The sequence below is a fragment of the Liolophura sinensis genome, chromosome 7, assembly GCF_032854445.1.
Source record: "Liolophura sinensis isolate JHLJ2023 chromosome 7, CUHK_Ljap_v2, whole genome shotgun sequence".
Taxonomy (NCBI): Eukaryota; Metazoa; Mollusca; class Polyplacophora; order Chitonida; family Chitonidae; genus Liolophura; species Liolophura sinensis.
Window position 1 is genome coordinate 44,669,329 of NC_088301.1, and position 21,073 is coordinate 44,690,401.

General features: G+C 35.9%; 1 protein-coding gene across 1 annotated transcript in view; it reads right to left on the minus strand.

Annotated features, from left to right (window-relative positions):
• Nucleotides 1-615: 615 nt before the first annotated feature.
• LOC135470951 (ELKS/Rab6-interacting/CAST family member 1-like) overlaps nt 616-21,073 on the minus strand; it is a 42,365-nt gene continuing 21,907 nt past the window's right edge. The window contains 16 exon segments of the mRNA XM_064750001.1: nt 616-3,734; nt 4,925-5,098; nt 8,223-8,297; nt 8,888-8,995; nt 10,250-10,397; nt 11,172-11,230; nt 11,232-11,328; nt 11,641-11,759; nt 12,140-12,240; nt 12,243-12,274; nt 12,852-13,039; nt 13,771-13,877; nt 13,880-13,919; nt 15,122-15,245; nt 16,080-16,234; nt 19,985-20,152. Coding sequence (XP_064606071.1) covers nt 3,564-3,734; nt 4,925-5,098; nt 8,223-8,297; nt 8,888-8,995; nt 10,250-10,397; nt 11,172-11,230; nt 11,232-11,328; nt 11,641-11,759; nt 12,140-12,240; nt 12,243-12,274; nt 12,852-13,039; nt 13,771-13,877; nt 13,880-13,919; nt 15,122-15,245; nt 16,080-16,234; nt 19,985-20,152 — 1,866 coding nt within the window. The 3' untranslated portion in view covers nt 616-3,563.

Sequence of the window (21,073 nt, forward strand, 5' to 3'; positions counted from 1 at the left end):
GTCTACATTTTGTGAGCACACATATACCGACAACTGTGACATAAGAAGAAAGGAACAAGTTTTCATTTACATGTAGCTTTCGACCGTTTTGTCACAGGCGGGAGGAGATTTACTGGTCAGATGGGACCCAGTTGTTCTAAAGGGTATTAGTACTTAAATCCGATATTAAGTTTAGTCCAGACTTTGTATTATGTTGAGACTGGTATTAAGATTTAAGCCTGGCTTAAATTTACAACACTTATGAACAGTTGGCTCGAGCTTACGGTCCAGCAAGAATATAGCATCCTAGGAAAACAGGACCTAACCAAATGCTATACCAGTTATCCCCATTTGTCTTTTTAACCAAACTGTTCAACTTACTGTAATATCAGTAAGTTGATATATGTATATATGTTTTAAGATTAAGTAGTTTTCAACAACAAGCTTCATTTGTTGCAATCAAGTCCCAGTACAAAGTCACATTTACGTACAGTTCTGACTATGGCAAATGTCATGCTAAAGATATGACACCCAGTCACACTATCTGAACAACAGGGAATCCAGTAGAATATCCTTATATACTGAGAGCCAAGACTTGGAAGAATCATGCAAAATATTGCGAATTTAAGACATTACTCAATTCAGGTTTAATTCCAGGGCAGTTTTTCACAAAATACTCAAAAGCTAAGTTGATATTGTAGTAGTTACTACCATGAGGGCACATTTCACGGTTATCTGTCGCCATTTTAGTAACAATCTATATAACCTGTAATTATAACCTGTAAAAAACTGTGTGGGACGCCATTGAGAAGTAAAATAAACAAATTGATGCATTTAAAATAATAATGATAGAGGAATATAGTAATCTTTTTCATATTCACTATGTATTTACTGTAATCACTTGATGTTTTCTGCTATACTCCAGTGATATATCAGGCCAATGGGTGGAAGAAACCATACAGTGCTCTGGGAAAACTAACCCACATCATCATGTGTTTGATAAACCTCCTGATGCAAACCACAGCTTAGGCAAACAACTGGGTAGGCAAAGTAAGGGCTACTTATTAATGATGCAACTCATTTATTTTTATGGATACACATTACATTCATACTTCTTGTAATGAGAGACAACCCAACCTGGAAATGAGACAAACAGCTCTGTTAAATAAATATTCATTCCCAATTCAGAACACAATATGCCTCTTTATTGGCCAGCAATTTTTGAAATCGTCCAGCAACTTTAATACTCCTTACACGTTGCTTACACTTGAATTTGTGCAATATACTAGAATACAACATTAAATGATAAAACTTGTACAGTCGAAATGCATAAACACTTGAATGTGTTGTAGTATATTATGCGTGACCTCAGGCCCAGTGATGTTCACTGTATATTCACATATAATCACTTAATAGTTGAAAAAAAAAAAAGAGAAAAAAAAAAAGACACCTGACATCTACCACAATTTGTACCATTATCTACCTGATGTCTAGTATACATCACACAGCCATAACAAAACCACAACCGTTCCAATATTAACAAGAAAGCTGCTTCCTTCTGATGGCATGCGTACACTACACAGCTCCTTAGATTGTAGTTCACAAAAATTAACATCAAGAAAAAGAATCATCTTTTTCCTAGTATACATATCATACCTATTCACAACACCAAACCATGGGATTGTCTTATAGTACCTTACTGTTCTACCTCTACATGAAGCCCATCCTGTGATGTATGACTTTTTATCTTAATGCCACTGGGGTTAATAATTACCTTTTTTAATCTGGGTTGCTTTGATAGCAAAAAAAATAAACAAAGAATTGCTGTTGTTCAAATTGAACTACTTTGTGGCAAGATAAGAGATGTTGAAAAATGAACAAAAGTGGAACAGCAAAAGAGCTGAAAAAGGAATACTTTCACAAGATTTGAAACATCTCCTTCAGTTGGCATAAAATGCAGCTGTTATTTTAAAAGCATAATAATAATGGGCTAGACGATATCATAATTATTGCACAGATGAGAACTGTATTGTCCTCTAGTTACATATATCTTGCCAGTCTCAACTTATGTCAAAGGCTGATATCAAGCAACAATACACTACTTGATGGAAATTAATACCTCAGACTCAACATTATTCTAGAGACATGTTCCCAGTGATTGGACATGGTCAAGTTAAACACCATCTACAAATACAATGTATCATATATCTAAGTGCTGGTACTGATAAAAATTACATGGTTTTCTGTACCATACTGATATATATGACATGAGTTTCTTCCAAAGACAATTTTTAAAAATTTGCACCAGATCATTTTTTTTCTCAATATTAAAAACTCAGTTATTCTTTATACAAGAGCACATATAAAGGCAGTTCCAATATGACATCATGGACAAAAGAATACATCACTCTTTAATAATACCCTACCAATAAAATTTATAACAATGAATACAAAGAGCAAAGTGAAAAGTACAAATGATGCTTAACTATAATGCAAGTTTCGAATCACTGTTGTCAACTATGATAAAGAAAAAGAAAATTAAAAAAAAAAATCATGAAAACAGAAATCAGTACCTTCACTTTTGGGTGAAAATGCAAAATTTCATAATAAAATGGGACTGTGCACTTCTTTGGACAAAAAGAGGTAGCCTAATTGTCTAAGGAGCATAGTTTTGTAGCTCACCCACTGGCTGCCAACACTGATGACCTTGACATTTCATGCTTTACTTTGATCTGGAGAACAAAAAAGTAAAATACACAATTTTTTGTTCACATAAATCTGCTTAATACACTTAAAAGTACTAAGTAGAATAAAACTCTGATGTGTCTGACAGAAATGTGCAAAAATTTAAGAAAGCACTATCATAAAACCTCTGTTCAGAAAAAAATATTAATATAAATACAGGTTGAAAACTATGACTAGGGTATTTCCCAGAATACAAAGGGTGTTTATAAGTAGATACCTACTGTGTCACCTTTACCTCTCCATGGAGGTGCCATGTAAATTCATGAAAACATGTGGGGAGCACATATTCATAATCTTTACTCCCAGTCACAGAAACAAAATATAGAGCATAAATCAATATGGCACGCTACAAAATGAAAATGTTTCTGAAGAAAATTTTTTGTCCTCTTTAAAATCATGTACAATGCTATAATAGAAAACGATGGGATTAAAATTGCTACACATTTAATAATGTACACCAACATGTGATAATCACAGACAAGCTACACCCCTTCTGACAAAGGGTGGGATTTTCCTAACGATGGATATCAGTAGCTTCAAGTGAGGTTTTTATGATATCTATATGTACATACAGAAGAGCACCTAGTCATAACTTCTACATGCATTTTTTTACAAGGTGAGGGGGTTTTCTCTGAAGAGTTGAAACCTTTATCTGAGTACAAATAAAAACTGACATGGTTTCTCAGACAGAGCAACAATTTCATTTACAACTATACAAATCACAGAGAAAACCAACATATTCCATATCTTCATATCACTGCCAGGCTATGTAATGGGTCATTCCCATTATAACATTTGTAACTAGGTAAAGATTCATAAGTCCCTATAGGAAGTGTACATCACACAGATTCACAAGCACTTGTACAACTTTCAGTATCTGACGACTCTAGTAGCATGAGAAAAGAGTCAAATATTTCTGGACAGACGGACCCAAGGCGCTGAAGCAGGATATTGGCATAACTCTGTAGGCCTTTACATTCTGTGTCACATCGATGGAGCTCAAATAACAACTACAACAGAAAAAAAGAGAGCTGAATGAATTTCAATAACAACTAGTTAGGTGATGTATTTTATGTAAATGTAGATCTTGGGGGCAAAAATATTAAATAGCATCCACACAAAAAATGATACTTTAACCATGAATATCTGTTCGCATATTAAATTATAGATATAATACTGTGGAACACTTCCACTCTTTTAATTTGGGTTTAATTTGCATGCTTCTCAACACCCATTACGCTGTGCATAGAATTAGCTAAGAATATAATCTTGAAGCCACTAACAGTATTCTTGCTACTTTCAGTTTTTCTGTGTTGTTGCTCTGTTGTAAAAATCAAGACAGGCAAGGAACACCCCATAAAATATGATTTCAATAAAATGTATCTTATCACAATGAGTATAACCATTATCCAAAACATGTATGTAGTGTTTAAAACAATCTGGTGTTTCCTGGCTATATGGAATGAGCTTTAGACTTCAATCTGCAACTTTTGTTGCCAAATTCCACACATCCTGCAACACATCATGGGTTCCTCAGTAAAAGACTGCTGTCACTAAAATTTGTAAGTTTTTTTTTCTTTTTCGTGACGCGCACATTCTCAATAGCTGAGATAACCCACAAAATATTTGCGTCTATTCAGACAACTTGTTAAAGGAACGGCACATGTTAAAAGACAGAATGGCCATAAATCTGATTGACTGACGGACCCTCCTCCTGACATATGAAGAAATAGAGCTGCCTGTAACTGCTGAAAATACACTACCAACTCTAGTAAGGGCTAATGTCACTATCTTCACCATGTAAAGAATGAGCAACACAACTGTATACACTTTCATTCTCTATATTTCTGAGCTGTCAAGGTACTACTAACTCCATTATCAAAGATGAAAAGAAAAGTTACCAAATGTGTATAAATCAACTGTACACTTGTAAACCGGTTGCAGTAGCCACATCTTTGATAATAGGGTCAGTACTAATATAGAAAATACAGAAATATATAAACTAAACATACATACACTTGTACTGGTCGTTTAAGTTGTAAAAATACACTGTTTGTCATGTACCTGTAATTCTATAAAGTGACATTTTGATTTACAGAGGTAAACCACAAAGACACAAGCTGGTTAACCCTGAAGGTCATTCCACAATCTATCCACTTAGGTAAAGGGTGACATTCAGCAGGTGTGTTGATCACCTTACCTGTTCTCTGCTCAGTGATCTCAGGGTGCTGACACTGACGCGGAGGCCAAGCTGCAGTCGAGGAAGGCCTTCGAGTAACTGTGGGTCAATGTCCAAACAGGCAGCCACCAACTGGTCAATCAAAGTTTGTAAGCGCTTTTTGCTGTGCTCTGTCTTACGAATTACACGAATCACCTGCCACGTACAAAATAATATTTCTGATGAAAAACTGGTTTGTTATTTTTAGATGAACAGGTCTACAATGTGTTCGAAGTTATAGTTAAATTGTAATATCTTAAAAGAATTGAGAAAATTTCTGAAAATCATGTGTGAAGTTGCATAACAGAAGAAATTTTATCTATTAATTCAAAAAAATTAAAGCATATTCCCCATGCCCGACTTCACAAAGAACAAAATTTAAATTTAATCAATTTGTAAATGAAATCCAGATGTTAACAAGCAAGCTTAATCAAATGACCAGCACAGCAAAAAGAAATACCTACTGGTTACTTATATTCATGCGTTTTCTTAAAAAAAAAAAAAAAAAACCAAAAAAAAAAAAACCAAAAAACAGAGATAATGTCTACTGAACTAAAGTTTGACCACAGCCAGTCACTGCAACAATGGCTCTATGTGAAGTCTTCATTTCCTTATTACACATTAGGATTTCTATTACCGCTCATGGAGATTTACACGATAAATAGGTGCATAATTACAAATTAACTCAACCCTTCCTTTTAACATTAAATCACTTAAATGTTAACATTAGGCCACTTAAATTTCAAATCTAACAGAAAAAAATGTACATCCTGAAGACAATAAATTGTGCAACTTAAATACTTTGAGAACTTCATCAATTAAAAAAGGTTATTTTTGTGTAGTGAAAATAACAGCTGTTTTGCCATTGCAAAGGTACAGTCAGCATGTATTTGTGTGTGAAGACAAAGGGAAGCAAACAAATATGCATGGGCAGGGATTTACACGGACTTATTCAAGCAAAATTCTACTACATCTATGCATTTACAAGACAGACAGACAAATGGTACTTACAAATCCACGAATATCTAAGCTGGCCTCTTTCACAAAACATTTCTGGGCTTAGGGTTTTTTAAACTAATAGAGCCATCCCGGAAAATGAATAAAATAAGAGAAGAGAAAAACAAAATGGTGAGACACGAGCTGTGATACATTAAAAACAAGCCTGGAAACAGGTGCTTGTCTGCGCTGGTAGCAGCACTTGTTCATTATCAAACCAAGGGTCATAACAAGTTAATCTGACAACAGCTTTGTCCTGCCTTTTAGTCCGTAAAATTTGTAAGGGTACTTAATGCAAATCTGGCTCTGTTGAAGCAAATTTCAACATAGACTTCAGCATTCAAATTATAGACAAGCACTTCTTTCCACATGTAAGCACATTCTTGATTATAATACAAATGTATCAACATATTTATATGAAACTTCAGAAAATGAACAAAGAAAACAAATAAGTGCAGAGTAATAAAAATTTCAACATAATGCAAAGATGGATAAATCATTTAATTTACAAAAACGTTGACTAGCAGAAGCATGATGATATTGAACTTCATTGGTTTATTCCCTTAATAACAGGGTTTATTTTGTCATTCATTTATTATTACTGTAAAGCATGCACAATGTGGTCCTGATGAACAAAACATGTAGGTGGCAAATCTGATCAATGGAACTAAGATTCTTCAAACTGATCTTTAGAAACTCTTTATCTCTGAATGCAACAAAAACGTGATAAATATATAAAGTGAAGGCGAAAAATATGAAACTTTATTTTATCTTATATTTTGCACTCTAACCTAGACTTTTCACAAGTAAATGTAGTGATTTCTCAGTGTGTCTGATCAACAGGATCTAACACATTAATACATGTACCCCAAATGGTAAACTAAATTGCAAAACTCTGGCAGATTTGATATATTTCATATACAAATCATTAATACACACATGCATTATATGTCAAAATCAAATTATACATTGTCCTGTCATTCCCAAACAAATATTAGAATTTCCTTTAAATTATACATTAATAAAGCATCCAAAATAAAGATAAAGAGTTGTGTCCCTTTCAAAATGTACCACCCATGCTAGTATGAGGACCCAGAAAATTATTTTCTTTTCTCTTTGCTTGTTTTTACAAACACCAACACACTAAGCTTTTTTGCAGTACAAAGGAGCTGAGGGAGCATGCATATCAATTTCTCTAGTCCACATAACATGTGATGATAAAATAATGTTTGGTCTAGCTGTAGAATGTACTTGTAAATGCTTGGAGAAGCTCTCAACTGAAAAATGAATTCAAATACAAACTACAATGATCGACACAAGTATGAAGACATAGAAATTTCATTAATTTGGCTACCCTTACCCTCATAAGGTGTATTAGAGGTATACTTAAGGTACCACTAAGGTGTACCATAGGGGTGTGGCATATCTGAACTGAGGTGTGTCTGAGGTATACTTGATGTGTATCTCACGTGTATTAAAGGTGAGAGGTACTACCAATTATACAAATTAGTACCTCAAGTACACCTATAGTACACTTCAGTGTAAATATTAGGTAAAAAATATGATGCCTGAGGTGTAACTGAGGTATAGATGGGGTACATGCTTATAGGCAAGGTGGTTGTACACTGTTTTCACCTTTATTCTGATAGAAAACAAGCTCAGAACATTTAAATATTGGCTGTATAAATTATAGATAAATTTAAGTAAGTTTGTCAGTGCATCCTGTTCTTTGCTTAGAGTATGTGTAAATCTCAGCTGACTTACAACAACAGTGAAATACATTTACATGAGGCTCTATGCTGTAGGCCGGGTCGGAAGTTGGGGGTCATGTGACCACCATTTTGTGTCGAAAACAAAATGGCCGCCCAATGTTAAATCATTGGGGAAAACATAACTTTTTGCCACATCTCTGGTGACCAGTAAGGCCCAGTTGTACAAAATAGCATCATGAAAGCTCTGCAGAAATACTCAGACTATCTGGAAAGCTGAAAATTATACAAATCCAATGTATACAAGATTGCGATTCAAAAATAGGCGTTTTCCTATGCAATAACATTGGGAGGACCATTTTCTTCACCAACAGCATTTGTTACTAACAAGATCATGTGGTCTCTAGCTTCTGATCTGTCTTGCAAAATAGCTGCTTAATCAAAATTTAGTGCTACTCCATTTCTATGCCTTTTAGAACTGTTCATGTGCCCACACAAATTACAAATTCTGTCCCAGAAAGCATCAATCAGTGCACAATTGGGTTATTTTCCCACAGCCTGGAATACATATGCACCTTGTTCAGGGCAGCCATCTTAGAATAATCAGGGGCCAATATATCCATGTTCTGTGACAGGTCAAGATTTGCACACTGAATGGCAAGTCATTATATCATGAAACAAAGGCTTACATTTATTTAGTAAACATTTTTCTATTGCACAAAAATATTTGTAATTTTGCACTCACCATTTTGTCTAAAGTAAAATGTAAATCTGATCTCTTGTTTTAAAACTTTAAAAGAGTGGCTGAGGTGTACCTGAGGTACATGACCACTAAATAATCAAAAACTCTCAAAGTTTGTCAGGTGTACATGAGATACATCATTTACTTTTTTTACCTGAGGTACATCTTCTAAGTGTTGATTTTCTTCAAAGTTTCTGAGGTACATTATCTTGTGCTCAAAAACCACTCAAAAGCTTTCTAAGTTTCTAAGGTGTACATGAGGTACATCTTCTAAGTGTTGATCTTTTTTCAAAGTTCCTGAGGTACATCAAAGTACAGGCATATGGCTGGGGTATAACTTGAGGTACAGTACACCTTCAGGTAATCTAGATAGAGTGTAAACCTCATCTATACCTCACACTGAGGTGTGCACCCTATGTAATGGCAATCTGTTATGTTTTTGTCTAATGGCTGTAAAAAATAAAACAAGGAAACGAGGAAGTCAGATTATGACATTACCTGATCTGGGGGTGCTGATTTCATGGCTTTAGCCAGGGATCCTTTTTCCTTCTTTTTCTCATGGCTATGTTCTGGGTCAGTCTGCATCAGTCTCATACGGTTCTGAGTCTAAAATATCGACACGTTAAAACAACATGATTAGCAAACAATGCTCAATAACACACTCTCTGGTAGTCTTTTAATGCCTCCTAAGCTCCATGCATCGATAACTTTACACCTACATCATAAAACGACATATATTCTTACTGAGGTAGGCCTTTACTCAATTGTCTAATCAAACAGGCAAAGCAGGCAAAATGTTGTGAACATGAGAACTATTTTCTAATTTTCAGGCAGTAGAACTGCTGATAAGTCTTTGATGAAGTCCATTTTTTGGTATCCATTTGAGAGATTTTGTGCAGTCTGTCTGCTGTATTTGAACTGAATTCTAATTCATAAGGACATATAGCCAAAGCTTGATTTCCAAATCAGTTTACAAAACCAAAATAAGTCCAGTATTTTTTTCCAAAACAGAATTTACTTTTAGAAAGGTGCATTTTCAGTTTGTTCAGCTCAATTACTGCACTTCTGTATGTTGAAGACAGGGTCTCATGCTGCTTTTAAACCTGATTTGCCATTTTCAGAACTCCCACCTATCACCATCATGTGCTTAACTTTGATTTATTAACAAGGCCTCCAAAGAGCGTGCCCGTAAGAGACGCAAGAATGCAAAACTTCAGCATAATAGATTAGGTAATTAATATGCGCACAGTGAATCAATGATGGAACATCCCCCTTGTGCTTTATACGCATGTAAAACTTCAGCTCAAAACACGGGTACTTTTTGAGATACCACACACATCTTTTACTTTAACACTGATTCTAATGCACAATACACCAAATTTGAGATTTTATAAATTACTGTGATTAATATGCACACAATGAATCATTGATGGAACATCCCCTTTGTGTTATTATGCTCTATATGTGTTTAAAAACTGAGATCAATACATGTAGTACTTTTCAAGATACTACCCTGAACATACATGTAGTGCTTAACATTGATTCTAATATGCAATGGACTCTTGAATTGTACAATTTACAGTATTTAATATACACAAAGGGGAATCAGCAATGGAATCAATATTTGTATGTAAAACCTGAGCTCAACATCTGCAGTATTTTTACGCATACCCTCCCTAAAATTTTGCTCATCACTGCTTCCCTCTTATTGGATAACAATGCCGATGCTCAGGGTATGACATAAGCTATACCTGTACTTTGTACAGGCAAGCTAAAAAAAAACATCTGTGGAAGAATGATGCTCTATTTATTTAGGAGAAATAATTTGGCGAAGACCTATTCAGACTGCCTATAACTTACAATTTCTTTAAGCTGTTCCTGCAGCTTTCTTTTTTCTTGGTTAAGTTTTTCCATCTGCTCTGTGTGCCTAATTTTCTTTGTACTAGTTAACTCAAGCAGAGCAATGTTGGCGTCTTTTTCACATATGGCTGCCTGGGTTGCTTCTTGCCTGAAACAGAAGTATATAATGCATTCTCTTCATCAAAATAATCAGGTTATACAAACTGAATTTTGCCCCAACATCTAGCTAACAACACGTAATGTGCAAGAGCCATGTCTGGGAAAAACATTAAAGTTTCAGATCCCAAAACTTTAATGGTGACACTGTGACTGTGCATAAGGGACATTTCAAAAATGCAACTCAAAATTATGCTTTCTAAAAGCTTTTAAGTTTCTGAATGAAAGAAATTTAGATGGGAACTTAACTTTTTATTGGTAAACCATTATAGTTTTGTTTAATTACTTGTTAGCTTTAATACAGCTTGTTTAGGTCTGGGCAGCCAAAAGTTTGAGAGCCAAAACGTTTTCCAAAAAACTGTGTGTACTATACATGTATGCCAGTTGTGACTTGCTAGCATTATGGTAACCATTACTGTGAATCCTGATTAGACTGGATTCTTTCATAGATTACTTATCGCAAAACTCCATACACTCGTTTTAGACAGTGAATTTTATTTTACCACAGAATATACTAAACATCTGGGCCCACTTCACAAAACTTCACAAGTCATACTTCTTTCAACTATTTTCCCACAGAACTTGTCTATAGATTACAGTGCCATAAGACGACGCCTATTATGAGAAAAGTTACGATAAACTAACTTCTGAAATTTTGTGAAATTCGGCCTTGATTTTCTCCAAACAAAGTGGAATTAACTATGTTCAAAAAATTATCTATGGTTAAAAAAAAAAAAAAAGTTGTTTTCTTCCAAAGTTGGCATACTTCATCTCGTAAACTTCTTCCATATGTTTTCTTCTCTCCGCCTGCATCCTCTTGACCTTGGGCCTCTCGGTCAGACAACTGCTTGGTCAGCCCCTCAACCTTTGCAGCATTCTCCTCCATCTGTTTGTTTTGCTTGCTGTCAACTCCTGATTCAACTCTTCAATCTGGATAATCATCAATATTCACATAAAAAACACACAGAATTAACTTATACAATGTACATGTACTTTCAACATTTTAAACATGCCTTTCTCCTGGATTCAAAACTTTTTCTTAACGCCTTCATTACACACAGAAAAAAAATACGTCACTTTATAGTACTAGCCAGGCTTAGCATTCCTGCCAGGGTAATTTTAATCACTGATGTTTCATGCATAAAAAAAAACATCCATAAAAAAGGGAATTAGGTTTAAACTATATTTTCAAGATTTTCCAAGTCATCGCATCAAGGCTGAGAGAGATGAGTCACCTGTTTTTTGAGTTTGATCTATTTTCCCCCTGCTGCTCTGTCCCTGCTGTGATCCGAACGCTCTGTCTTAATGCTTCCTCCAACTCTTCAATGCGATCTTCCTTCTGCTTCATCACATTCTACAATTAAAAAATGTAAGAAGTTCACAAACACTAAACAAAACATGTGAATTTCATTATTTCACTGCATGTGTACACCATCAGCATTTGTGATGCCTTAATGATATGAAAACATTTACCTTTTCTTTACACACAAATCTTTGAAAGCTATGTAGAGGACATATTTGATGGGCATTTAAAAAATTTATGTGGAATTATTATGCAAACAGATAATAACAATTGTTCTTAGTCATAACTTACCCTTCGGCTCATATGATCTTCTGTACCCATTAGCTTGAAAACAGCTTTAGAACTGAGATTGGTATCCACATGTAATCTGTTATTTCCTTAAAACTAAACAGACCTTGCAAAATTGTTCAATGCTACAGAAAATTTGATACCTTTAGTTGGGCCGAATCTCCACTGAGATCATCCTCTCGTTTTCTAGCCTCCTCCAACAGGTGAGCACTCTTTTTTTTCTCAGTTTGCTGATTTCTTTTAATGTTCCCATTTTCTGTTTGTAGTCTTTAATGGTTCTGAAACAGAATGGGGGGAAATAGTTTCATTTATATAACAGTATAATAGTAATATACCTGCTTCAGCAACAACACAATGTGGGTTCTTAAATTTGGGAACACTCTTCTCTTTTTAATAAGTTTTAGGCTTATTTGTACTGAAAGGTTCATACCCTCTACATATTTCCCATCTTTCTATTGCCAAAATTCTCACTGTCCTGGCTACTAGGAATAAATATTCTGCAGTTATCCAAGTTTAAGCCAAGATAAAAGTGATGTACTTGAACTTTTAAATACACAGATGGGCTTAAAGTAATTGCTGGATGCTGGAAAAAGATTTTTTCAAGACACTGTCAGCATCTATATATATACACTGTACAAACCATTCTGATAAGTTATGAACATCATACAACCATTTAAAGAGCTACAAAGCTATAAACAGAAACTACTGTCCATAATAAAAAGAAAAATAATTTACAGTCTTCAGTTGTTTTCGAACCCACCGAACAAATAATCTGACGGACATACACATTTAGTTTTTTTAAATGACTGGCTACTGCACTGAATTTATAACTCACTCTGTCATGTCTTTATCTGCTCATCTTTGCTGTGCTTCTCATTCTCTGCCACCTTGAGGATCTCCAAAAGTCTGTCTAGCTCAGTCTGGCTTTTGGTCAGCTCTTCTCTCAAACCGTCCACAGTGGCGGTCAGCTCCGTTACCTTCTGGTCAGTCTGTCTGAGCTCTTCGCTCGTCTGGGTCTCATGAGACACCATTGCCTGTCGTTCCTATAGCAAAGGCAATGGAAGCAAACCTTGATTTTCTCTCATAATGTACTAAGGTATTTAGTTGGGCTCGTAAAAGATGTCATGCATGTAGATAATGAAACATGGATGCTGCCTGTGTGTATCCTAAGGTATCACACTGTATCCTTGATCTATCTAAATGAACTGATTTCTGATTTCCCTCAAAGACTTATAGTAAGGCATAAGAAGACATTTCACAAATAATATCAATTACTGACACTTTTGGTCATCTAAATCTTTCTCAATAGTTTAGAGGCAAAGCAAAATGATTAAAACTTTAAAGTTCTGAATGAAAACCAATTATTTAGTACTTTGCAAAACAGCCAACATCCAGAACAAAAAAACTACATGCTAATTAACATGTATATGTACAGTCAATAAAAGAATATACTGGTACAAAATTCTGGAAGATACACCTGTTGGGGTCTATTTTCAATTGACTTCTGTGTCAATGGTAAGTATAAACATGCCTCAACTTTGGAGTACTTTAGTGAAGCATTTTCTGTGAATACAGTATTAACACCAAACAGTTCACAGAAAAACAAACTGATGAATGAGCACACAGCCAGTCATTCAGACCAACTGACAATGCAATATAAGCCACCAATCATAATCAAATCAATTAAATCTCATGGAATGGTTATTTATCAACTATCTGCCATGAGTGTCTTAACTGACCAAAAAAGCTGTTTTGTTGACCCTCTGTAACACACCTGTTCCACCTGAATTTGTTGTGCTTTTAAAGCTTCCAGGTCCTGTGACATTTGCATCAGTTCCAGCTGAGTTTGTTTGAGATGGGACTCTGCCTGGAATTTGTCTGACTCAACACAGATGTTTCTTCTCGCAAGCTGAAGAGTTCTGTCTGAAAGCAAAATCACATCAACATTTTCAAAGCAAATAGCACTGAGATCAATATACGCTGATAGTTTAAACATTTATTTATTTGATTCTTGTTTAAGAACAAGTTAAATTTGTTTCTTATACCCCTCACAATGAAGTAAGGCGAGATATACTGGGATCACCCTGTCCGTCCATCTGTCTGTCTGTAGAAATGACTTTGTCCATAAATTTGTCCATAAATCTCCTCCCAAAGTACTTTGCTGATTTTGATGAACATAGCACACACAGTACCTATCATTGGTGACCGCATTGGTAAGAGACTCCTGGGTCATTATGCTGCGCTAGCGCGCTAACCAACTGAATCACCATCCTCCCTATAATCTAAACTTGTGCACGCTTAAGTTTAATTACAATCGTGTAATTATTTTCAAAATTACTCCCTTAGTGCAATAATGGATTTTCATGTATACTGTAGTCTCTTGTGATCGCTACTTTTCTCTGTTCAAACTAGAGGTATTGGTAGTGCCATCAGTGCAGCACCATGAATGGCCCATCAAACAATCTATATGAAGACGAACCCAGGGACATGAAGTCCTGTCATTTCTGTTAAGGTTTTCTGAGTTTTCTTTCTTTCACATATGGAAATGTTGGGAGATGTAAGGGGGGAGGGGGAGTATTTTGGACATCTGGATTCTAGTTTTGACTTGTTTAACTGCATACTTAAATATTTATCAGTAACTGATGCACTTTCCCACATGTGATGCACAGAAGTGCAAACCATATTGGTGGGAGACAAGTTGCTTTCCAACAAAAGTTAGGCTAACCTATACAATGGTGGTTAGTTTTATGTGTGGCAGAGACGGGAGCAGCAGGAATACACTAACAGTCAAGTTATTGATAGCTTTTCTTATAAATAACGTACAGGTTTGCAGGGCATATTTGTGAATTATTTTTTTATTTCATTGGTATTTTATGCCACACTCAAGAATATTGCACTTATACAGCTCAATGAAAGTTGAACTCTGCTAAATGCGTATTGCCAGTAGAAAAAAAGAGTTCAGGGCAATCTTTAACATGAACATATCATGCATTCATCAAAACCAAAGCCTGAAACAAATATTTAAGATATTCATACTTCACAAATTATGCAACCACATTCAAAATTTTACACTCTAGAGAATGTGTGTTTGGATCTGTGCGACCACAATGGTTACTCCCCTTTACCTGTTTGTCGGTGAGTTCTGACTGGAGTGTCTCAAGGCGTGACTTTAGTTCAGCAATCTGTTTAAGGAAGACTTCACACTCCTCTTGATGTTCAGTGTCTGATTTTTCCCTCTGCTCTTTCAGTCTGCAATAAAGACAAAAACAATTCAGTATTCTTAGTCATATTTTACAAGTGCAACTCTTTACCTTTTTGGGTGGGCAGGGTGTGGGTGGGGGGGGGGGGGGGGGGGGGGAGGCAGGGGTTGTAAGAAAACCTGGATAGCTATGAGTTAGTCTTGGAAGTTTCCTAGGCCATGAAGACAGCCTTTAACAGTACCTTATTTTTGTCAAAGTGTTTCTTGCGTATTTGTTATTACAGGTATACAGGCAATTCTTGGGATTATTGACTTGAGTTCAACACACCTTTCATAATAACATAGTTTCATTTTAACAGTTTACATTTTGGACATTTTCACAACAGTGTATCCTTGTAGCAGCTGGTCTCAATTTATTGTGGTGACTCACTAAAATACCATGATGAAGACACATATCAGACACCACATCCCACCCAGTCATTGTGTACTGATGGCTGACTGACCAAGACTTGGTCTATACCATTTTGATGAGTGGCAAGCTAGGGAAGTGCCAAGGCTGCTTATTTGTAAATCTTACGTGTAGCAGGTATGGCCAATTCAGTTCTAAACTCCCTGGCCCAGTATTTATGAGAGCTCTTGATAATCTCTGTGTGGGAGCATCACTATAGCAGTCCTAACACAAATACTGCTCTAAACTTCCCATCACTTGTTTTAGTGCAGTATAATTATAAGGTGTAAAATTTCATTCCATGATTTTTTCCATCATTAAGTTCTACTGTACCTAAATTTTTCTTTGACAGATTTTAAGATTAATAGCTTGTACCTACAGTCAGTAATCCTAAAAACCTAACAGTAATACATATTATTAAATGGTTATTACTCACCTATCAATCTGTCTTTCTTTTTCTGCAATTGCTTCATGTAATGCTGCAATGGCAGTTTCATGTGAGCTCTGTTCCAGTGGAAGGGTCTCAAGTTGTGATCGCAGTAACACCAGCTGACTCTCTTTCTCTGCAAGTGTTTCTTCCAAGTTCTCTATCTATAACACAGGAAATGGGAAACCAAAATTCACGGGCACCTAAATTAGTTCAACACAAAGGAAAATAAATCCCACCAAACATTATTGCTGAGTCAGGCCCCCTAAAATTTCCGCAAAACTTCATTTTCGTTTTGCAGGCACGCAAGAGTAATGACTGAAGTTTCAAGCTGTATGTACATTACTTTTGTGTGTGCTTTATACAATTTTGAGCTAACATGCATGTACATCTAGGTTTTGATAATAAAGATGGCGTCTCAATACGATTTGTTAACTTTAAGACAGTTGTATACGCTTTCATGCCTTAATTTGCCACATACCTACAAAAGCACACAACCATATATGTGAATACAACACAGCAAGTAGTAAATGAGAAACTGGTTATATCAATCTTATTTCTATCCATTAGATTTATTTATGCAAATAGTGATTTACTCCGTACTCAAGAATATTTCACTTATGTGACGGCGGCCAGCATTACACGAGTTATGAGTCAGTCTTTGAAGTTTCTTTGGCATGGAGATACACCTTAACGACCCCTTATGTTTCTTGTGTGTATGTTATTTTTTGTATACAGGTAATTCTTGGAATTACTGACTTGCTACTTTCAAAAAACACTGTTTTATGCCGTACTCAAGAATATTTGATGACGGCCAGCATTATGGTGGGCAGGCCCTTGGGGAAACCCACCACCATTTGCAGGTTACTGGCAGACCTTCCTACATAAGCAGGGTTGGAATTAAGCTCTGGTGATGGTAACCTATTTGCAGGTTGCCACTTTTTGATGTGTGGTAACTCACTATAAAAATGGGTTACCAACCGTTCATTCAATATATGTTATTGATTAGTTAAATCTGACAGAATATTGTTCTGCAAAAGTCTGTAATGTTGTTCATTGTGCCTCTCCAGTGAAAAGTGATTTACGCAATGGATAGACCTCACTGTAAAATAAACAATTCGTTTTGTTGAATAAAGCACACTGTGACACATTTTAAGAATAATTTTTGAATGGGAGACCCCTGTTGTGATGTTGAACTGCCACTAGGTGTACTGTCACTGGCGTCACTCGTGCTGCGCACACTGCATGTTGTTGTTGTCGTTGATATTTCTCGTTGTGCAACTGAACAGAATTTTCACTTTGCCCAGTCATGCAAAGTCATGCCTGGACTTGACATGTCTTGTCACATTGGATTTGTGGACATAAGTTACGCTGTCCACATAGTTTGTGAGGGACTGCAGTGACTGTCCACTGATGCCTCAAATCTTTGCCTTGCTGCGAATCTTGGAAATATGTTACGAACATGCTAGTACTTTGCATTGGAGTCTGGTCAATCATTTGTTCTCATTCGTTTCATATGTAAAGTCGCTGTAAAAGTCCAGCGAAAAAAATGTTTTTTTTTTTTGTGACAGACTCAGAAATTGTCCCCTTACTTTTTGACATTTTCACGGGAGATCAATGGACCATTTTAACTGATTTTCAGCATGCTTAGTAACGTAGAAGTCTTTAGTGTGGAGGCGCGTTTAATATCCGAAATGCTACATAGACTGCTATGAGTACGGGATGCTCATCGTGCAAAATGCTGACAGTATTTAAGTGCCGGAGTAAATCGACTTAAACACATCTTGCGGTTCAGATTTTAAAGGCCTTTTCCCTGTGAATGTAAAATATTTGAATCTCAGCCATAGCTCGTGGAGAACAAGCGATCGCTGCTTAATCCCAACCCTGATAAGGAAGCCAGCATGAGCTGGACTTGAACTCACAATGACCACACTGATGAGAGGATCTTGGGTTCTAACCACCTTGGTCATAGAGGTCTCTCTATTTACTAGAAGTGCATTAATTATTTCCTCAGTTAAAACTGTACTAACCACTAAGTGTCTGAAATGAAAGAAAACATTTTAAAAAATATCTGGGATGAATTCTTTCTCTCATTAACTACTACATTAATGGTCTACTTGACTTGCACTTTTATAATGTATGGATACAGTTGACAGGAGAGTGCTCGTATTTGCAGTAGACGGCATGAATGGGCCTGTAAAAATCAATGCAAATACACTTTAGCTGAGGGAAACATAATTTGAGCGCACTCTGTATCAGGCTATATATAAAAGCTTGTGGCATACACTGTGCTTTAGTTAAGGTAATTGCTCATAATGAATGCCTGTCACACTGGCCAACTTGGAAAGCTCGATAAAACAGGATAAACGGAAGAGACTGTTTACACAGTTGCTGAGAAGGAGATGGCACATTTATCCTGCTCAATGTCAGTAATTTATACTGATCTCTGTATCATGACAAAATTCAAAGTCAAGAGCCTTTAAAGAGCCTTGCACTATAAAGGCCATCCATACATGTACAACAAGAAATTAAAATGGTATTCATTATATTCCACAACATAGCTTCTGTTGCTGTAGCATGCTGCTAACTAGCTTTGGCAGGCTGGTATTAAGATAAAAACATACATGTATTTACAGAAAAGCAAACTAGGGAATATAAGACAAGAGCAAATTTGCAATAGTTACAATATCTTACCAAAATTTCAATGTCTTTATGTGAATGGCTCATGTTAATAGATACACTGTAAGACGTAAAAAATTTGATCTACCTACATGTACCAACACTCCTGACCACAGACAAACAGACCTGTCCAGCTTTCAATGTTGGGTGGAAAGAGTGGGTCACAGCATGTACATTTAGAACCTCTGATGTATGCCAAATTACAAAACGCTATGGTAAGGTTCAGAACTTCATATGAACAGTACAAGTGCCAGAGGCTAACAAACACTATACTGCACTGTTTTCAACACAAACCAATTTTGAAGAAAACAAAAACATGTCTTTGCTTTAAAAGGAAAGCAATACCCATGCTGAAGCTAAAATTTAATAGGTTGCCAGGATACTCTTAATAGTTAAATAATATTTACTGTGTATTAAGAGCTAAAATCAATACTCAATAGGTTTTACATCATAATGGACTCTGAAAGCAATATCACTGGCTTACGTGAGCATTTGCATTTGGAAATGGACCTTATGAAAACCACAGTCATGGATATGCAAGGATTTCTGTATGAACATATTTTCTATACATTCAAATATCAACAAGGTTATACCATTAAATAATGCTACTTGGCTTTAATTGTGCACCAGGTGCATTTATACTGAAATTCCATTCACTCATGGAATACCCTATAACTCAATCTAATGGTACATTTAGCTGCCTGTATATTTACCTCAGAAGATATTAAGAGCTCTATGTGGAGAACTAATGACATACTATTATACAGCCACATACATAAAAAAGAAGAAGATCACTAGGACATTCTCAAATTAGTGTCATATTGTGATCTCCCGCACAAAGCTTACACTCCTTTTGCCTGTACGAGAAAATGTATTAAACACCAAACAGTAAACTACTACCCTATTTCTTCATCCTTTTTCATATGTTTTAGGGCTACCGTAAAAACTATTCACCCATATTAATTTTAACCGTAAAAACTATTCACCCATATTAATTTTTTGATTTGAGCAATAATTTACAACATTTCCCCAACATCAGCATTTCACAGAAAATACAACTGTTTTCATTTTATGCAGAGCAATGCCCATAAGATATGCTTAAAACAACACCAGGTGACCATGCAGAAAAGTTGAAGAAACAGTGTAATGCAAGTAGATACAAATACAGTAAACCCACATAAACTACATACTGTAACAAACTAGACAAGCTGTCCAATGATGGATGGGTTTTTTACCTTTCTCTGTAAGACGACTACTTTTCTGTCCTTGATGTCCAGATGATCCTTCAGCTCTGCAATCTCAGTCTCTGTCCTTCGCTTGTCTGCCTGTGCAGACTGCACCTGCTTGCTCTTCTTCTCTATCCCAGAGTCCTTTTCTCGCAGCCTCTCGCGCAGGTCTTGAATCTGCACAAAAGCCAACAATAATTTTAGCTTCTGCAGTGTTCATTCAGCCCATTATTTCTACTGTGACTGATATTAAAACCATATATAAAAATAATGCCAATGCAGTCTTTATGTTTCGCAGGAAGATTTGTTAATTTTTAAAGAAAACTCTCTCCTATTCACAATCTGACTTTAACACAGGGTCAATACTTTTTCAAGCAAATTTCATCCAAATGTGAAGTCAGAATTCTGAAACATGCCATTTAACACAAGACTTACAAGTCAGTGAGTCACAAATCTAATAGTAATAGTAATAATAATAATAGTAAGATCACACAAATCAATATAATTCCTTTTGGTTTCTGTAAGGTTTATCAGGCATGTGAACAAAAAAAAAAAAAAAAAAAAAAAAAAAAAAAAAAAAAAAAACAACAACAAACAAAAAAGAAACAAAAAAAACTAAAACAAAACAAATGAAACAAGTATTTGTGAATTCAGCATTTAGACAAGCCAAATGACCTACACCTGGTGTAAGGCAACACTTTGCAATAACCTTTGTAAACTTTGGAAGAGAAAATTGGGTCTTTTAATTGTTAGCCCAAACCATTGTTATGGAATTGGTGTCATTAATAACATGAAAAGTGTACGCTTGGGGTTTTAAGTCGTACATCACAATTTTGTCATATGGCAACTAGGAGTCATTAAGTATGTGTACATGCCGTGTCTACTGGTGGCTGGGCGTCCACGTGCTGCCAAACTGCTACCACCGCTGAAGTATTATGCCGAATACACCCGACATGACACCCCACCACATTATACTGACACGGGGCCCACCAGTTCTGTTTCCTTGCTCTAACCTCTCAGTGTATGACCAGACCCAGGTTTAATCCCTGTTTCCTGACTTAGAGGTGGAAGCTCTAACCATTAGGCCACAAAGTAGTC